Raw genomic sequence first — 18,630 nt, 5'->3', positions numbered from 1 at the left:
AATGTGAGGTAAATAAATGTTGCTAATTTCTCTCTTGCAAATAGCCAAGCCTGAAAAACAGACTTGTTGAAACTGCCCAGGGCTAAACAGGATTCTGTGGCAAAGTCATAATTAGAATGCAGGGTCTTTGCCCTCAGTTCTATTTGTAGTCCCTTCACCATACTACCTACCTGCCTTACTTGTCTTTCCAAACCTCTTCTTGACTTAGTATCAAAGCACAGCACCTTAATTCAGAGTCTTCATTCTCTTTTCCCTCCAACTTCCATTTTGTATAACACACCAATTTAACTGCATACCCAGTTACGCAGTTACCACAACTGGCACCAAAAACAGCAGGCTGCTTTCTCCAGTTGGTTGAATCATAGTGGCATTTGCAACAAGCTTATGTGCTAAAGTAACTTTCTGTTTTTTCAGGAAAACTGGGGGGTGGGAAGAAACTCACACCAAATCAAGACCTAAGTTAAGAAAGGTGATACTTTCCTTTGGTCCATCTCCTCAAGCCGTGCATCTGTTTATCCCTGATTTTACCTGCAAAGTGCTAACCTGCACAACTATAAAAAGAATGGTGCAGTGGTTACTTCTAGGTTTTCTGACAAATATCAAGATGTAAGATAAAATATGTGACACTTAAAATGAGGTGCCTTATATGGGCATGTTTAGAGTTCTCAGGCATTTATTCACACCTGGAAGAAGGATAATTCTTCTTTCAGCTCCTCAGAATGCAGGACAAGCATGCTTCTACCTTTTGCATGTCCGGGAAGCTGCACAAACTGACCAGTTGCAGAAAGCGAAACTGTACCATGGCTTCTCTCCACTCTCCCCTACCTGCTTCATATAGATTGCATTCCCAAGAGTCCAGATCAGTCTGTCACTGCCCCTCTGCACAAGGATTTTTTTTCCCCTTGGTCTTTATGGAAGAGATCTTATTTGAAAGGATAAAAAGCTTCTTATCTCCCTTGCTCACACAAAACCTTACTGAAGGGACAGGGACATTCTGTGCCTTAATGGGGTAGTTATTGTACTGTTAAATGGATTAATAGTAAATAACAGCTATGTTGTGTTTTTATGTGCAAAACTTGGAAACTATCTGGTAAATCATCATCCTAAGTTCTGTAAGGCAAATAGATCCTATTTAACTCTATTTATAGAAAATTTAATTATGCAGATTAAAATGTCTAGATTTATCTGTAGAAGGAGTAAAATATCACCTACTGGAATACAAAAAGAGTTGGCATAAATTTAAGCCAGAGAGAAAAAAATAAATGGAAAAAATTCACTCCCTAAAGGATCGTATTTGGTAATAGTAAAAAGACATGAAAAGAAAAATCAGACTTGCCACTCCTGCACTCTGGAAGACATGGGAGACATTTTGATAAGAATTAAAAGTAGTGTAAATGAGACAAGTGGCATGCCAATGGGAATGTTGGAGCTTGAGGAACCAACATAAAATGTTGGCTACATAAATTAACTGGCTGAGAGACAACACTGAGAATTTAAACAATGCAGAAAAGAAGAAATTAAGGGTTAAGGAAATGGGCAGGATAAGAAATTAATTTTAGAATATTTCAGAAAGACAACTCCAATTATTTGGATATGTGTCAGAAAGGGATTTGGAAAGTACTCAACACGATGCTACATATCTACATACAATGAATAAAAAATAGAGAAAAACTTGAGAATGCATTGCATGGACTCTGAAGGATGACATAGAACAAAACATTTTAAAGATGAATGAGGCCATGAAGCAGGGACAAGATATAAAGTGGTGGTAAGATTTCATTCTACAACATTGCTGATGAGCTGATGGACAGGAATAAAAGAAAAAATCTATTGTTTATTACATCCAACAGCTGTCTCACTAAACCTAAACTAAATGCATATTTGAGAAGCTTAATAAATATTTCATCCCCGTTGAAAGAAATTTACCACGCTGAAGATGTTTTCACATTCCTTGTTTTCTCTTGCTAAATCAACAGATTTAATTTTTAGCTTCTCTATAGCATGATTCAGTGGGGCATTACAAGAATATGACACTGCTATATAGCTCCCTGCAACAGATGCCAGGCTGTGGCCGTTATGTTGACTGAACTTTAATTTTTGAAGAGTGAGTCCATTCATTGCCAGTGATCTGCTCTGTGATATAGATCCTAAGTTACTAAAAAACAAACCAAAAAAAAAAGGAATTTAGCTGCAGCCCCATACAATTCAGCACTGCCTGTAGGCACTATGTGGGGGCCCAAGGGCCCTGACCCCCCCTCGGGAAGAGGGTGGGGTAACCACACATCCCTAATTATGCAGGACAGTCCCAAAATGGGAACATCAAGACCCAGTCCTGGGCTGCATGATTCAGGAACAGCATTTGTCCCAGATTCCCAGTATCGTGAAGGGATCCAAGTGTCTGTTTACTGCAGGAAATAACGGATTCCCCCATGCATGCATGTGCCTCCCAGACTTGTGTGCAGGGCAAGCGTGGATGTGGGCTGCCCCACTGTGGTCTTAGGGCTCCCCACCCTGCTGCTCTCCCCCTGGGAGCCCCACACCACCATAGTAAGGTGCCTTGTGCCTGCCTGGCAGTAGCAGGGGCAGCAGCACAGAGTTGTGCCCCCCATTACTGCTGGATGACACAGAATGCCTCACTTTGGCGACATAGCCAGCACAGGGCTCCCAGGGGGAGGGCAGCAGAGCAGGAGCTCTGAGCCTGTAGTAGACAGCCTGCATCTGCCCCCAACCCCCCTACAGACTCTGATCAGCTCTGCTCCAGCCATGCCACTGCAGGGGCGGGGGTGGAGCATCATCTTAGGCATCCCTCCCCCCTTCTGCTCAGCTCTGCTCCAGCCATGCCACTGCAAGAGGGGAGGGGGAGGGGGAGAGGCAGGGTGGGCATCATGTTAGGCACCACACCCCCCACCAGCAAAACTAAAAGTCAGCACCTATGGCGCGGCTTGCTTGAACTATGTTACATTGGTGAAGGAGGGATTAAGCATGCAGCATTTATTATTGCAAGCCTAATGTCATCCTGCAAAATGATTCTGAATGATTGAACCACTGCATTTAGCATGAACTTTTTTTCAACCCTGAATAATAAAGCTGTTGGTTTTTACGACATGCTAAAACATATTTTATTACTTTACCATGCAGATGATCCTGTTTCTCCATACACAAGCTGGCTGTTGAATATTGTTGAAACCAAACAGCCACAACCCTTGCCAATGCCTTATAATGGGGGATGCTGGGCACCACTAGTTGACTACCTCCCAGAAACCATCACGCCACGGGGACCCCTACATAGGTGAGCATTACAGAGAAAAGATTCATCTTCCACCATACATTTTTACTGTTCCAAATATTTCCATCTGAAATCAGAAAGATTTTCATTTAGACTTTATAGTTCTAATGCCTCATTAAAACTGTAGCTTGTTCCTGGTGGGTGAGATCAGAAGTACTGATAGAAAGTACTGAAGCAACAAAACCTGACTAGAAACTAGAACATTATCTTTCCCAATCCTTTAAAAATTGCTATTCAAAAAACATTTTTCTCCTGATTTTTCCTTTTTTTTGTTCTTACTATGCTGTACATATGCTGGAACTCCTCTTTTACATAATCTATATTGACATGAATACCATTGTTGTACTATGTTGACGTGAATACCATTGACGTGAATACCATTATTAATTTCAATAATTGTATTTTACAGTAAAGTATTATAATTTCAGGTACTGTGACTTCATTTTGACATTTATCATATTCAAAAGAAAATTTAAATTTTACAAAATATAAAGATTATTTAATTCTTGCAATAAAGCATTATGTATACTCATTTTTTTTGGTTAAATGCACCTTGCACCATAAGAGCTTATGACAGAGATCAGTCCAGGGCACTGTTGTGTATGCCCTTATCATTATCATTATTATCATTATTAACATTAGTTTTAATATTGCTGATTTTTAAGAAATGATCGCAATGTAAAAAGTAAAACAATAATCAGTTCCAGCTCTGAATAAGAGGGCAATTGCATGAAAGCTATGACCTGAGTACATCCTGAATATGCAGTGAGCCAAGCCTGCTATATTTTATCTTACTGTTTCTGGTGTGCTGAGCAGCAGTCATGAACTCTACCAAATTGTGTGATAGATGTAGATCTGGAATAAATTGGAAACTAATTTCACTTGGGATACATGTCAAGAGCTAAATTTCATTTCCCAGCACTGTATATCTAGTGCATTAACCCATGTCCGACCTTGTCATGTCTTATCAGTTCTCATGTGATTGCATAGCCTATTTCTGTTTTCTGTCTCCTAGAAGTTTTTAAATTCCTGTTGTGATTTTTCTTACTAGGTGCAATATTGCTGTCATCTTCATGACCGAAATGGTAGTGGATCACAGTGTAAGAGAAGATTGGGCCCTCCACCTTCCCTTATTACTTCATGCTCTTTTTTTAGGTAAGACCAGTGGAACAAGAATTAAAGAATTAAAGTATGAGTGCATTCCAGTGCCAGTAGTCTCAATGAGACAGTGGAGTTAGCAATATTTAAAATTTTCTTTTCATACCTTCCCCTATAACCTTTATAAGCTCTCTCTTTTCTCACCGGTGTTTTGTAACATCTGTTCTTGAAAATGAACTTGATCATCTGGATAGTCATTATTGCAGCATTTTTTATACCAGCACTCACTGCTCCAAGTATTTTGTTGCCTTCTTTTGCCCTAATTTTAATAAGACATTTCAAGCTCTCATAAACAAGTGTTTACCATACTAAAGTAGCTAAGAACTGTATAAATATTATCTTTCTTATATAAGTGCTAAAGATTTTCTGTAGTACATTATAAAAATAGTCAGAACATATGCAGTGAATTAATAATAACTGGCACTCTCAATTGAGTTCTTAATGGGAAGAAGGCCAGAATCCAAAATTTACCACCATAATTGCAACTAATTTGCATTCTTGTCAGTAGTCTCAGAACAGACACTCAGGATTCAATGAGCAGGTAGACCAGTGATTCTTAACCAGAGTGCTGTAGCACTCTAGAATACCTTAAGATCCCTGGCAGAGTGCAGGACTGTTGCAGATGGCCATGGGGCTTGAGTTCTCAGTGCTTGAAAGATTCTGTTGATAGAGATGAGATCCTTGATTCTACTTAGAATTTGGCTCCTGCCTCCAGAACAGGGACCTTGTAACCATACAAAACCCCTGTTGAGGCTTTCAGACTTCTAGATATCCTGTCCTTTTTTGCTGTGTACACTTACAGTACCTTTCGTACAAGATTATGTAAAATACCTATCACCTGAATTCTTCACAGGTAGCTCTAAAAGAGTATACAAAACCAATCTTAAAACATTCTAGGCAACGGCAACATTTGGCTTAAAAATAAAAATGGATTTACCCTTTCAAACTTAACTTGGAATCAAGACATCAGATATCATGAGAAGTTGCTAAAAGGACAAAGAGTGTAGCCTTAGTGTAGTGTGAACCAAACAAGTAACTACAGCTGATAAACTAGCTAATTAGCCAGTTTGGTTCAGTTGTAGAGGTCTGAAAAATACAGCTGTGGCATTTGTAATCAGAAATGTTATGAGTCATTCTAAAACGTTATGTTTTAATAGATCTGTTATGAGAAATCAATGAAGATACTTAAGACTAGAAGTAATATTCAAGGCAGTGGCCACATCTATGCAGCCCAGAGGCCCTGTAGCTCAGCCTGGTGCAGCCCACAGGCCTTAGGCCTAAGCTGGCACAGCCTGCAAGATGTTTGGCCCCCAGCCACTTAGAAGTTGCATAGCCCCATCACTAGTGGTGAAATGGAGAACAGGATATATAAGGCCTGGAAACATAACTCAAGGGATTTTTGAGAGTGGAATGTAGAAGTCAAATGTAATCCCTGGGTAACTTTATGACTTATATTTTGAATTAACATTCTGTTTTATTAAGGTTCAGTTTCATAAAATTGCCATACAGCCCATGTAAATGTTTCTGTGCTCTTTTTAGCAGACCTTCACAACAGTAATAATAAACCTGTTAACCAGAATCATGAATGCAACATCCTAAAATAGTAGTGATGTTATGCTTGAATGTAAGCATCTGCTGGCTGGGAAATTGGCTTCGTGGTCGGACCCAGAGGGTTGTGATTGATGGCAGTCACTCATCATGGTGCCCTGTGACCAGTGGGGTCCCTCAAGGCTCTGTCCTGGGACCCATACTGTTCAACATCTTCATTAACGATGTGGACATTGGAGTTAGGAGTGGACTGGCCAAGTTCGCCGATGACACCAAACTTTGGGGCAAAGCATCCACGCCAGAAGATAGGCGGGTGATCCAGGCTGACCTGGACAAGCTCAGCAAATGGGCAGACGAGAACCTGATGGTGTTTAACACCGAAAAATGCAAGGTTCTCCACCTTGGGAGGAAAAACCTGCAGCACCCTTATAGGCTCGGCAGTGCTACGTTGGATAGCACTACAGAAGAAAGAGACTTGGGGGTCATCATTGACCACAAGATGAACATGAGCCTCCAGTGCGATGCTGCGGCTAGTAAAGCGACCAAAATGCTGGCGTGCATCCATAGATGCTTCTCGAGCAAATCCCGGGACGTCATTCTCCCCTTATACTCGGCCTTGGTGAGGCCGCAGCTGGAGTACTGCGTCCAGTTTTGGGCTCCACAATTCAAAAAAGGTGTGGAGAAGTTTGAGAGAGTCCAGAGGAGAGCCACGCGCATGATCAGAGGTCAGGAAAACAGATCTTACGATGACAGGCTGAGAGCCATGGGACTCTTTAGCCTGGAAAAGCGCAGGCTCAGGGGTGATCTGATGGCCACCTATAAGTTTATCAGGGGTGACCACCAGGATCTGGGGAAACATCTGTTCACCAGAGCGCCCCAAGGGATGACGAGGTCGAACGGTCACAAACTCCTGCAAGACCGTTTCAGGCTGGACATAAGGAAGAATTTCTTTACTGTCCGAGCCCCCAAGGTCTGGAACAGTCTGCCAGCGGAGGTGGTTCAAGCACCTCCATTGAACACCTTCAAGAGTAAATTGTATGCTTATCTTGCTGGGATCCTATGATGCCAGCTGACTTCCTGCCCTTTGGGCAGGGGGCTGGACTCGATGATCTCCCGAGGTCCCTTCCAGCTCTAATGTCTATGAAATCTATGAAATCTAAGTAGGCATACTGGGAGAGAGAACATGAAGGAACTCACTGCAAGAAACTGGAAATAGTTTGGAGTTAAACTGAGCATACGTGTACTAATATTGGAAGGAGTTGGAAAATATTTAAGATGAAGTGAATTTACAGTAAAAACACAGATAATGGACTGTATGAAGCATAGTAATATGGAAATACAGACTAGGTGAAAGTACTGAAAAGTAGATACGTATATGGTTGGGTCTTTGCATGGGCAACTGGTGTGTCCTGAGTCGGGGGGGCGGGCACCAGATTGCCAACAGGGGTGTCCCCCATCAGCCGATCACCAACCGGGGGGGCAGGGGAGGCTTTGCAGCTGATGCTTCCAGGGGGTGCATGGCCAATCTCAGGGGGTGCACATGCACCTGCATGCACTCCCTATGCATCACGAATGGGTCTTCATGCTCAGTGAGTAGTCATCAGTGGCTCAATGTCTAGCTGCGAGGAGGCATCCAATGGAGTTTCCCCATAGGTCTCTCCAGCTCTAGTATTAGTCAACATTTTAATGATTTGGATGATTTGGGTAGAGCTGCAGATACTCTGGAGGGTAGGGCAGGATCCAGAATTCATTAATTCTGGATAGACTGGAAAAATAGTGGACAAATAATCATGTGAGATTCAGCAAGGATAAGTGCAGAGTCCTGCACTTAGGATGGAATAATTACATGCACAAATACAGAAGGGGGAATAAGTGGCTAGGGTGCTGTACTGCAGAGAAGGACCTGGGGGTTACAGTGGATTATAAGATGAATATGAGTCAACAGTTATGATTTTGTTGTAGAAAAAGCCAATAGCGTATTGGGTTGTACTAATAGGAGCGGCACTTGCAAGTCAAGGGAAGTAATTCTTCTACTCTGTTCTATACTGGTGAGGCCTAACCTTGACTACTGTCTCCAGTTTTGAGACCCACATCTCAAGGAGGATGTGGACAGTTTGGAAAGAGTCCAGTGCAGGGCAACAAAAATGGTTAGGGGCCAGAGAGCCATGACTGATGAGGAAAAGGTAAATGACCTAGGGTTATTTAATTTGGACAAGGGGGGCACGTTCAGATGAGCATGCATGTGCCTCTTGCAGCGTCTCAAAGCCCTTTGAGACGCTGCAAGAGGCATGTTTGGGAACAGAAAACTGTTCCCTGTGCTGCAAATTTGCAGCAAGGGGGCAAAATTAGACCCCTGGATATCCAGGGGTGAAAAAATACCCCAGGCAAAAAAAGCAGGGCAAGGCACAGTCCAGGACCATGCCCTGAGGCAGCCAAAGGCTCGGATCCTCCACAAAGATGCTCTGGTAGCCAGCCAAAGCATCTCTATGGCTGGCCCTTGCTCCAGTGCTGACTGGACTTGGGCTCTGTGCCGGTAAGTAGGGGATGGTGGGGGTTGGAGAAGCGGGGAGGGGACCATGGAGGGACCCCTATCCAGCCCCATTCCTCACCTGCCCCCCCAAGCCCTCCTGATTGCTGCCTCACCTGGCCCCATCCTCCACTGGCTCCTGCAGCACCCCCATCGCTGCCCTGCCCAGCCCCAGCATCCCAACAATTTAAAAAAAAAAAAAAAAAGGCCCCACACTCACTGGTAGTAACAGCTGCCATAGGGGTCACTGGGGCCTCCTGGCAGAGCCCCCCTGCACAGCATGGGGCAGCAGGGACCAGCCCCAGGCACCTGGCACCTGCACTGCCACTGCCATTTTGCATAGGGGCAGCCAGGATTGCCAAGGTGCCATGCAGCTCCACACACTGTCAGGCAGCTGGAGCTGCTGCAGCTGTCACCCAGTGCCCTGCATGGCTCAGCCTAAGTGGCCCCAGCTGCCTGACAGTGTATGGAGCCACATGGCACCATGCCGACTGTGGGTGCATCCTCACAATGGCAGGGTGGGTGCCAGGCTGTCTGCCCCATGCTGTGCGGGGGGGTGACTCTGCCAGGAAACCCCAGTTACCCCCAACAGCTGCTGCTACTACCGGTGAGTACCAGGCCTTTTTTTTTTATTTTTGTAAGTGCTGGGAGGCTGGGGTTATTGCTAGATTTGCCCATCACTTAGGGGTGTGCTCATTTATTAGGGGTATGTTTCTGGGGTTTCTGTAATTCTATCAATGTGCTGCTTGTGTCACTTGTGTTCCTATATGGAGCTGTATCTTTCCCTTCTGCAAGTCCTCACCCCCAATGGAGCTATCTTACAGGACTCCATTTCAGTGAGGATGGGTTCCTCCAGCCACTAAACCAGTCAAATACACATACACACACAGATTAATGTGACACACCTGGCCCAGCCAGGTTGATCAGCACGTACAGGTTGACACCCTCATATGCCAGGAATCAGTTAATTAAGGTAACAATAGAATACAGTTGGACTAAAGCACACAGGTGAACAGAATACCTCTGAAAAAGGCTGGGTGTCAAGCTGACACCCTCATGGGCCAGCATTCAGTTCATTAGGGCACATCTGAGCCAAACTGGGTCAATCAGCCAATACAAGCTGATCCCCTTCTGTGTCTCAAACTCAGCACGTCCCATTCTTTTGCCCTAACCATCCTAGTAGCGATAGCTTCTTGATGAGCGAACCCCACAGTATTTCTGGGTTTTACAGGGATCTTTAGCTTAGGTAAAGGAAATGTTGCTGCAGAGCAAGTGGGGAAGGAAAAGTAGAGAAGGAAAAATACACCCAGTTACCACCAGTTTGACTATAAAAGTTATTTATTGCTAAGTATATTAAATTTATGATGGCATTAGTAATAATAGCCATGCAAGGGAAAACAAAAACAATTACAATATTACCCTGGTTTAATTGAGTATTTGGGGAAACTTAGCTGAAGCTTAACTAATAAAATTCAGGTTCAGAAAGCTATGCCTAGAGAGAAAAAGAGAAAGAGGGAGAAAGAGAAAGAAAGTGAGAGCTGGGATCTCACCATTCCAAGGCACTTGGATATTTTATTGACAGGCAAAGTTCCTAGCACGATTATTGAAGGTTAAACAGGCGATGGAAAGAGACTATCTGTTTATCCCAGCTTCTCAAGAACAACAGCAGATGATGTCAGAGAGATTTCTGCCTCTTGAAGTACACTGTTTGCTGCTTTATAGCTTTATAGCTTTCTTATACCCTTAATCTTTGTGGGGAGGACTTCCACCAGTCATCCTGGGAAAAGTATGACCATTTGTGGTTAGGGCTCCAACGAGCTGGACATTGTGGTGAACCCTTAACTATTGTTCAAATGTCATCCGTACGCCCTCTGACTCAGTCTCTTGCCTTAGCATTCCCTAGCCCGACATCCGAGTTTTAGTCAATGAAGTTTAAATAGATCTCCCATACTGGGACTGGGGAATGTACAGCCTGAGATGCCTATTAACGTTTTATTCTGCTTAATTCTGGTTAGGTAAAGTGTGAGGGGAGGGCAGGGGGAAGAAAAAGTCCTTTGTAAGTCCAGCAAGCTGGGTGCCAGGGTTTCCTCAGGCACTCAAAACTGACAGGTAACAGGGCCAGGTGGGGCAGCTATCAGGGATCTAGGGGTGCAAGTGGGGAATGGGGCCAGGTGGGGCAGCCATCAGGGGTCTGGGAGTACAAGTAGCGGGTGGGGCTGAGCTGGGCAGGGCAGCCATCAGAGGGTCTGGAGGTACAAGTGGGGGGGTGGAACTGGGCGGGGCAGCCATTGGGGGGTCTGGAGTGCAAACAGGAAGTGGGACTGGGTGGAACAGCCATTTGGGGGGCTGCAGGGATTGGTGAGGGATGGGGATGGGTGGGGCAGCCATTGGGGGACTTCAGGGGATGGGGTAGGGTGGGGCAGGGCAGAAATCCAGGGGTCTGGGGGAGCAAATGGGGGTGGGGCACATGGGTTCTGCGGGGGGGGTAGCCCATGCGGGGGCCATATGGCCCCTGTTGGGAGGGCTGTGGCCCCTGTGGGGGGCTGTAGCTCTGTGGGGGGGGCAGCCCATGAGCTGTGCTGGGGGGCTGTGCCCTGCAGGGGGCAGGGGACTCACCCCTCCTAAGCAGCCCTCCCCCACAATCCACCCACACACCCCATGGCCCCCCACATCCCTCCACAGCCACCCACCTATCTTCCCACCCCCTCCTGCAAACCCCACATGCCCCCAACACACACTGCATGCCCAGCTGCCAGACAGGATGAGACCCACTGGCAGGAGCTGTGGCTTCAGGGGCAGCTGTCCCCACATCCTGGTTAGTGAAAGGGTCAGGGGGAGCTCTAACTGCTCTACGGTAAGAAAATCAAAGGCAAACAACAAAACATATAGCTATTTAGAAATCATTTTATTATGATGATAGAGACACTGGTGGGCTTCCAAATTGTTTTAGCACTGTAGATATATCAATAAAACATAGCCAACTGATCACTGTCTCTTTGTTTTCTCTCTCTATATATAGTTGTCTTTTGTTTTAATTGTGGAGGAACATGGATTTAGGGCTATTTTACAGAATGACCGTGGGATTTTTTTATCAGGGATTTTTCAGTTTTCAAATAGGGAACACCAGAATTCCTGCTAGGGTGGCAAGTGGTAGAACCCAGGCAGAGGAACCTACTCAGAGCTGGCATCCTGGTCCCAGCTGGAGGTGGCTGACATCCTGGCCAGTTGGGGCCAGGAGGACACACCTTGACAGTTCAAAGCAGGCCACCACCCTGGGAACATCTTCCAAGTGATAGCTGCCCAGATGACCGGGCTGGGACACATGTGGCAGTAGTGCTGCACAAAGGCCAGCTCTGCAGCCACAACCCACTGCCAGCTGACCCAGAGAGGCAGATGCCTCTACTAGCTGTACAGTCCCCGTCCGGGTTTGGCAGGGGTGTAGACTTGGGGTAACATGCTGTCACAGGTGGCAGCAGGTCACACCCAGGCAGCAGCCTCCACTGCTTGACTGCTGCAGAGGGTAGAAGGTACAGGGAACTCTCAGGGCTCCTTCAGCAGTCCAGCTGGCACAAGGGGTAGTGTCCCCAGGTACCAATTGGCTGGGCCTCAGAAGCTCCTGAGAGTGAGTAGCCCTGAGCTATTTGCCAGGGCAGCTTTTTTTACTGATGGGGCCACAACAGGACATTTTTTTACTCTGGCCCGAGGCTCTAGATCTCCCTGACTGCAGATCCGAAGGAGCCCAGCAGGGTTATTTTGCCCTAAGTGGCACAACTTGCACCACACCAAAGTGCATGTCCAGGCATGTGCACTGATTCAAAATGCCCTGGCTCAAATTTCATAGTATCATAGAATCATAGACGTAGGGTTGGAAGGGACCTTGTAGATCTTCAAGTCCGACCCCCCGCCTGGGCGGGAGAAAAGACTGGACTCAAATGAGTCCAGCCAGGTAGTCATCAAGCCTCTTCTTAAAGATCCCCAGGGTAGGAGCCAGCACCACTTCCCTAGAAAGTTGGTTGCAGCTCCTAGCCGCCCTAACTGTGAAGTAGTTCTTGTGGATGTCTAATATAAATCTACTCTCTAATAACTTGTGTCCATTGTTCCTTGTCATGCCAGGGGACGCTAAGGGAAACAGTGTCTCTCCTAAACCCTTCTGGTCCCCCCTAGTGAGTTTATAGACAGTTACCAGGTCCCCCCTCAGCCTTCTCTGGTGAAGGCTGAACAGGTTTAGGTCCCGCAGTCTTTCATTGTAGGGTGTGTCCTGTAGTCCCCGGATCATGCGGGTGGCCCTCCTCTGGACCCTTTCAGTGTTGTCCACATCCCTCCTGAAATGGGGCGCACAGAACTGGATGCTGTACTCCAGCTGTGGCCTGACCAGCATCTCATAGAGGGGAAGGATCACCTCCCTGGCTCTAGTTGAGATGCACCTATGGATGCACGACAAGGTCCGGTTAGCCCTGCCAACCGTGACCTCTCATTGTCGGCCCATGTTCATCTTGGAGTCAATAATGACTCCGAGATCCCTTTCCACCTCCGTGCTCTCAAGGAGGGAGTTTCCCATTGTATAAGTGTGCTGCTGGTTTCTACTGCCTAAGCCTCTTCTTAGACACCCTGCACTTGTCAGTATTGAAACGCATCCTGTTTATGTCAGCCCACTCCTGTAACCTATCCAGGTCTTGTTGCAGTCTTTCCCTCCCTGCTAGCGTGCTCACCTCACCCCAAATTTTGGTATCATCAGTGAATTTAAGCAGGTTGTAATTCACCCCATCGTCCAAATCACTGATGAAGAAATTAAACAGCGCAGGCTCCAGTACCGAGCCCTGGGGGACTCCGCTGCCCACTTCCCCCCAGGTCGAATATGACTCGTCCACAACCACCCTCTGAGTGCGACCCTTCAGCCAGTCTGCAATCCATCCAACTGTGTAGGCATCAATGCCACAGTCGCCTAGTTTTTTAATGAGGATGGGGTGGGAGACGGTGTCAAAGGCCTTGCTGAAGTCTAGAAAGACTACGTCCATGGCAACACCTGCATCCGTTGCCTTTGTGACCTGATCATAAAAGGCAATCAGGGTGGTTTGACATGACCTGCCCCTAATGAAACCGTGCTGGTTGCCCTGAATTTGCACTGCTTCTATTTGAGCTGCTGCAAGCGCATGTGCTTGCAAGTGTGGACACGCCTGAGAATCATAGAATCATAGAATCATCGAATCAGGGTCGGAAGGGACCTTGTAGATCTTCAAGTCTGACCCCTTGCCTGGGCAGGAGAAAAACTGGGCTCAAATGACTCCAGCCAGGTAGGCATCAAGCCTCTTCTTAAAGACCTCCAGGGTACAAGCCAGCACCACTTCCCTTGGGAGTTGGTTCCAGATCCTAGCCACCTTGACTGTGAAGTAGTTCTTATGGATGTCTAAGCTAAACCTACTCTCCAACAACTTATGGCTGTTATTCCTTGTTATGCCAGGGGACACTAGGGGAAACAAGGTCTCTCCCAAACCCTTCTGGTCCCCCCCAGTGAGTGTATAGACAGTCACCAGGTCCCCCCTCAGCCTTCTCTTGTGAAGGCTGACCAGGTTCAGGTCCTGCAGTCTCTCATTGTAGGGTCTGCCCTGTTGTCTCCAGATCTTGCGGGTGGCCCTCCTCTGGACCCTCTCTATGTTGTCCACATCCCTCCCTAAGTGGGGCACACAGAACTGGACACAGTACTCCAGCTGTGGCCTGACCAGTGGCGCGTAGAGGGGGAGGATCACCTCCTTGGCCCTGCTTGAGATGCACCTGTGGATGCACAATAAGGTCCGGTTAGCCCTGCCAACCATGACCTCACATTGTCGGCCCATGTTAATCTTGGAGTCAGTAATGACTCCAAGATCCCTTTCTGCCTCCGTGCTCTCAAGAAGGGAGTTTCCCATCTTATAAGTGTGCTGCTGGTTTCTACTGCCCAAGTGTAGCACCCTGCACTTGTCAGTATTGAAACACATCCTATTTTTGTTATCCCACCCCTGTAACCTATCCAGGTCTTGTTGCAGTCTTTCCCTCCCTACTAGCGTGCTCACCTCACCCCAAATTTTGGCATCATCAGCAAATTTAAACAGGTTGCTTTTCACCCCGTTGTCCAAATCGCTGATAAAGAAATTGAACAGCGCGGGCCCAAGGACCGAGCCCTGGGGGACTCCGCTGCCCACTTCTCCCCAGGTCAAATATGACTCATCCACCACCACCCTCTCAGTATGACCCTTTAGCCAATATGCAATCCATCTGACTGTGTAGGCATCAATGCCAATCACCTAGTTTTTTAATGAGGATGGGGTGGGAGACAGTGTCAAAGGCCTTGCTGAAGTCCAGAAAGAGATTATGTCCACAGTGATACCTGCATCCAATGCTTTAGTGACCTGATCATAAAACACAATCAGGGTGGTCTGACATGACCTGCCCTTAATGAAACCTTGCTGGTTGCCCTTGAGCATCATCCTTGAAGCCGGCCTATCGCAGATGTGCTCCTTGATGATCTTGTCAAAGAGTTTCCCTAGGATGGAGGTAAGACTGACAGGCCTATAGTTGCCCGGGTCCTCCCTCCTCCCTTTTCTAAAGATGGGGACCACGCTGGCTATCTTCCAATCATCTGGCACCTGGCCCAAGCACCACGAGCGCTCATAAAGCCATGCCAAGGGCCCTGCAATAACCCCTGCTAGCTCCCTCAGCACCCTGGGGTGGAGAGCATCTGGACCCGCTGATTTGAACATGTCCAGCCCCTCCAGAAGCTCTCTAACTTGGTCCTCCCCAACCTGAGGTCTGGAGGTGTTCCCCTCGAGTCCATCTTGTATCACAGTGGGGAAGTCCTGGACCCTGCACAAGAAAATGGAGGTGAGGAATTGGATAAAGAGGTCTGCTTTCTCCTCTGGAGCAACCACCAGATTGCCCAGAGAATCTTGCAGGGGCCCCACATTTTCCCGTGCTTTCTTCATCCTCCCTATATAGTTGAAAAAGGACTTTTTATTATCTTTGATCTTGGACGCTATTCCTAGCTCTATGTTCGCCTTAGCTTTCCTGACAGCCCCCCTACAGGCCCGAGCAGAGGAGATATACTCCTCTTTGGAGATAGCACCCCCTTTCCACCGGTTTTACGCCACCTTTTTGGAATCAGGCATTCCTGGACACCCTTGGTGATCCAGGAGGGCTTTCGGGCACTCTTGCCCCCCTTGCTTTTTGTTGGGATGGTCACCCCTTGCGCCCTGAGTATCGTCTCCTTAAGGAACAACCACTCATCTTGGGCACTGAGTTCCCCTGCTCTCGAGAGCCCCAGCGCCTCTCCCACTAATCTCAACTCATTGAAGTTGGCCCTCTTGAATTCTAGGGCTACTGTTTCGCTGCTGGCCCTTGACACCCTGCGCTGGATGGTGAATTCCAGCAAGCGATGATCGCTATCACCCAGGTGGTCAAGAACCTGGAGCCCCTTACCAGGTCATCGCCTGTGGCCAGGACCAGGTCCAAAAGGGCATTTCCTCTGGTGGGACCATACACCTCCTGAATTAAGTGGAAGTCCTGTATCTCGGCCAGGAACCTCCTGGGATGGTCTGACCTGGCTGACTGTTCCTCCCAGCAGATGTCCGGGTAATTTAAATCACCCATGACAACTACATCCCTTGTTTTAAGTGCCTCTGCAGGCTGGCCCAAAAATTCCTGGTCCAGCTCCTCCCCTTGGTTGGGAGGTCTGTAGTAGACCCCCACCATTAGATCCCTCTCCCCACGGCCCCCTTGTATCTTGATCCAGAGCACTTCAGCTTGCCCCTCCTCTGACCCCATTCTGCTGGCAGAGGATGTGTATTGCTCCTTGACATAGAGCGCCACACCCCCACCTTTCCTTCCTTCTCTATCCCGCCTGTAAAGTCTATAGCCCCTAATGCTAACTGCCCAGTCATGGGATGAATCCCACCATGTTTCTGTAAGCTCTATTATGGCTGGGTCTGAACTGGCTATTCTGAGGGTGAGTTCCTCCTGTTTATTCCCCATACGACGAGCATTGGTATATAGGCATTTAAGGCCTTGCCTAGCTGCATGTGTCACCCCCTGATTTGGGAGACTGTCTGGACCCCTGTTTCTTACCTGGGCACTCCTTGCACTTGTCACCTGTCTTGCTTGGGTGGTGTCTCCTCATCTTCCTGTGGCCCCCTCCCCCAACGAGGCTAGTTTAAAGCTTGCCGTATGAGATCAGCCAACCTGGAAGAGAAGACATGCTTGCTTTTAGGACAGAGGTGAAGCCCATCCCACCCCAGCAAGTCCCCCACCCGAAAGCATGGGTCATTATCTAGGAACCCAAGGCCTGCCTGGCAGCACCAACTGCATAAGTGCCAGTTGACCTTGCCAATGCAGGCCTCGTGTCACTGTCCCCGCCTACTCACCGGAAGAAGAGAGGAGAATACCACCTGCGCCCCCATCTCCTTAAGCTTGTCTCTCAGAGCCTTGAAATCCTTCATAATGCGGTCAGGGTTACCCCTGGCCGTGTCATTCATTCCCACATGGATGACAACCATGGGGTACTGGTCTGCAGGTCAGATGTAGGCCGGGATCCTCTCTGTGACGTCTCTAACCCGAGCCCCAGGCATGAAGCAGACCTCTCGCATCATGGGGTCAGGCTGGCAGATGGGACCTTCCAGTCCTCGTAGGATGGAGTCTCCAATGATGAGGACCCGGCATTTCTTCCTGCTGGTGTTCGCTGTCTGCCCATTCTTTGTCATGTGGGGAGTGGTGTCATCCCCACCATAGGCAATTTCTCTGTCTTTCTCCATCACAGCTGCCAGGGTTTCGAACCTGTTCCCCAGGTGAACCTGGGGAGCTTCCACCGCTGTAGGCCTAGCAGCTTTGGATTTGGACACCTTCTTCCACTCCCGTGTTGGATGCGTCTCCTGTGGGGGCTGTACAGTGGGTGACCAGGCCTGCAGAGAACAGAAATAGGCATCAATTTCATCCTCTGCATCCCTGATCCCCCACAGCCTGCTCACCTCAGCCTGGAGGTTTGAAGAGAGATTTGTTAATAGTCTTCAAATACCTTAAGGCACATTATAGAGAGGATGGAGATGGCCTTTTCTCTGTGGACATAAGGGAGCAAAGGCCTCAAGCTGTAGCAGACGAAATTGAGGTTGGAGATCAGCAGGAACTTTCTGACTATGAGGGCGGTCAAGTATTGCAACAGGCTACCTACAGAAATTGTGGAATCTTCATCTTCGGAAGTTTTCAAGAGCAGGCTAGACAGAGACACTTGGCTGGGATGTTTTAATCAAGAATGATCTGGCTTAGAGCAGGGGGCTAAATTACATGACCAAGTGAGGTCCCTTCCAGCCTTACTTTACTATGATCCTAATAAGATATAAATTCCAGTTGTTGAGCCTGCCCAAGTTAGTAGTCCCTGAAAGTCACTGCCATTTGACAGCTCTGTTGTCCTGTGTAACATGAATGTATGAGCTCAGTTGAGGTCCTGGCTCATTTTTTGTGATGATGTCTGTATCACAAAACCCATCACCAAAGATTACCTTTCTAAGTTAAAGATGGAAGCTGAGGACTGAACACACATGGAGACTGACCTGTCCTTTCACCATAGAAAATGTTGAATTGAAACTTGGATGAAAAATGAATAAAATATCACTGCAATATATTTTATTAAAACTTGAATCATCTATGTTTGTTGGTCATGTTGTACAAAAATCAATGGAAGTATAAGTGAATGGTTTCATAGACTGATGTAGTGCTTTAATAAATTCTTTCATTTCTAGATCCTTAGTTCAAAGTCTATACAGGGTACTAGAGACCAAAATTAGTTACCATCTGAAGGCTGATTGGGCTCCCATAGGAAATGATTTTGTGTGTCTGTCCAATTCTCCAGGTCACAAAATCTGACAAAGTTCACACTAATTGTCAAGCTTATAGTCTCACCAAGGAGGCCAAGCATTGAAGTATACGTACAATGGACTAAAGTATCATCTCTAGAGGTGGACCTACCAAGTCAAGATTTAGACATTGAGGGGGAACGGTGTCAGGAAACTTATGCTACTACAGTTGTACCTGCTCAGTAGATGCAAAAAGGTCTTCCTTCTGTCAGTGTGCCATCTTTCTCATACTAAGTTTT

General features: G+C 47.1%; 1 protein-coding gene across 4 annotated transcripts in view; it reads left to right on the top strand.

Moving 5' to 3' along the window:
- Positions 1-18,630, top strand: part of FRY (FRY microtubule binding protein) — a 447,808-nt gene that overhangs the window by 328,117 nt on the left and 101,061 nt on the right. For all 4 annotated transcript variants that reach the window (XM_090027939.1, XM_090027923.1, XM_090027916.1 and 1 more), the window contains 2 exons: positions 3,139-3,289; positions 4,338-4,441. In XM_090027939.1, coding sequence (XP_089884065.1) covers positions 3,139-3,289; positions 4,338-4,441 — 255 coding nt within the window. The remainder of the gene's footprint in view (positions 1-3,138; positions 3,290-4,337; positions 4,442-18,630) is intronic.

The sequence above is a fragment of the Crocodylus siamensis genome, chromosome 1 (assembly GCF_052110815.1).
Source record: "Crocodylus siamensis isolate JL-2025a chromosome 1, ASM5211081v1, whole genome shotgun sequence".
In the NCBI taxonomy this organism is placed as follows: domain Eukaryota; kingdom Metazoa; phylum Chordata; order Crocodylia; family Crocodylidae; genus Crocodylus; species Crocodylus siamensis.
Note: the sequence above shows the minus strand (reverse complement) of the source record. Positions and strands in the feature narration are given on the sequence as shown.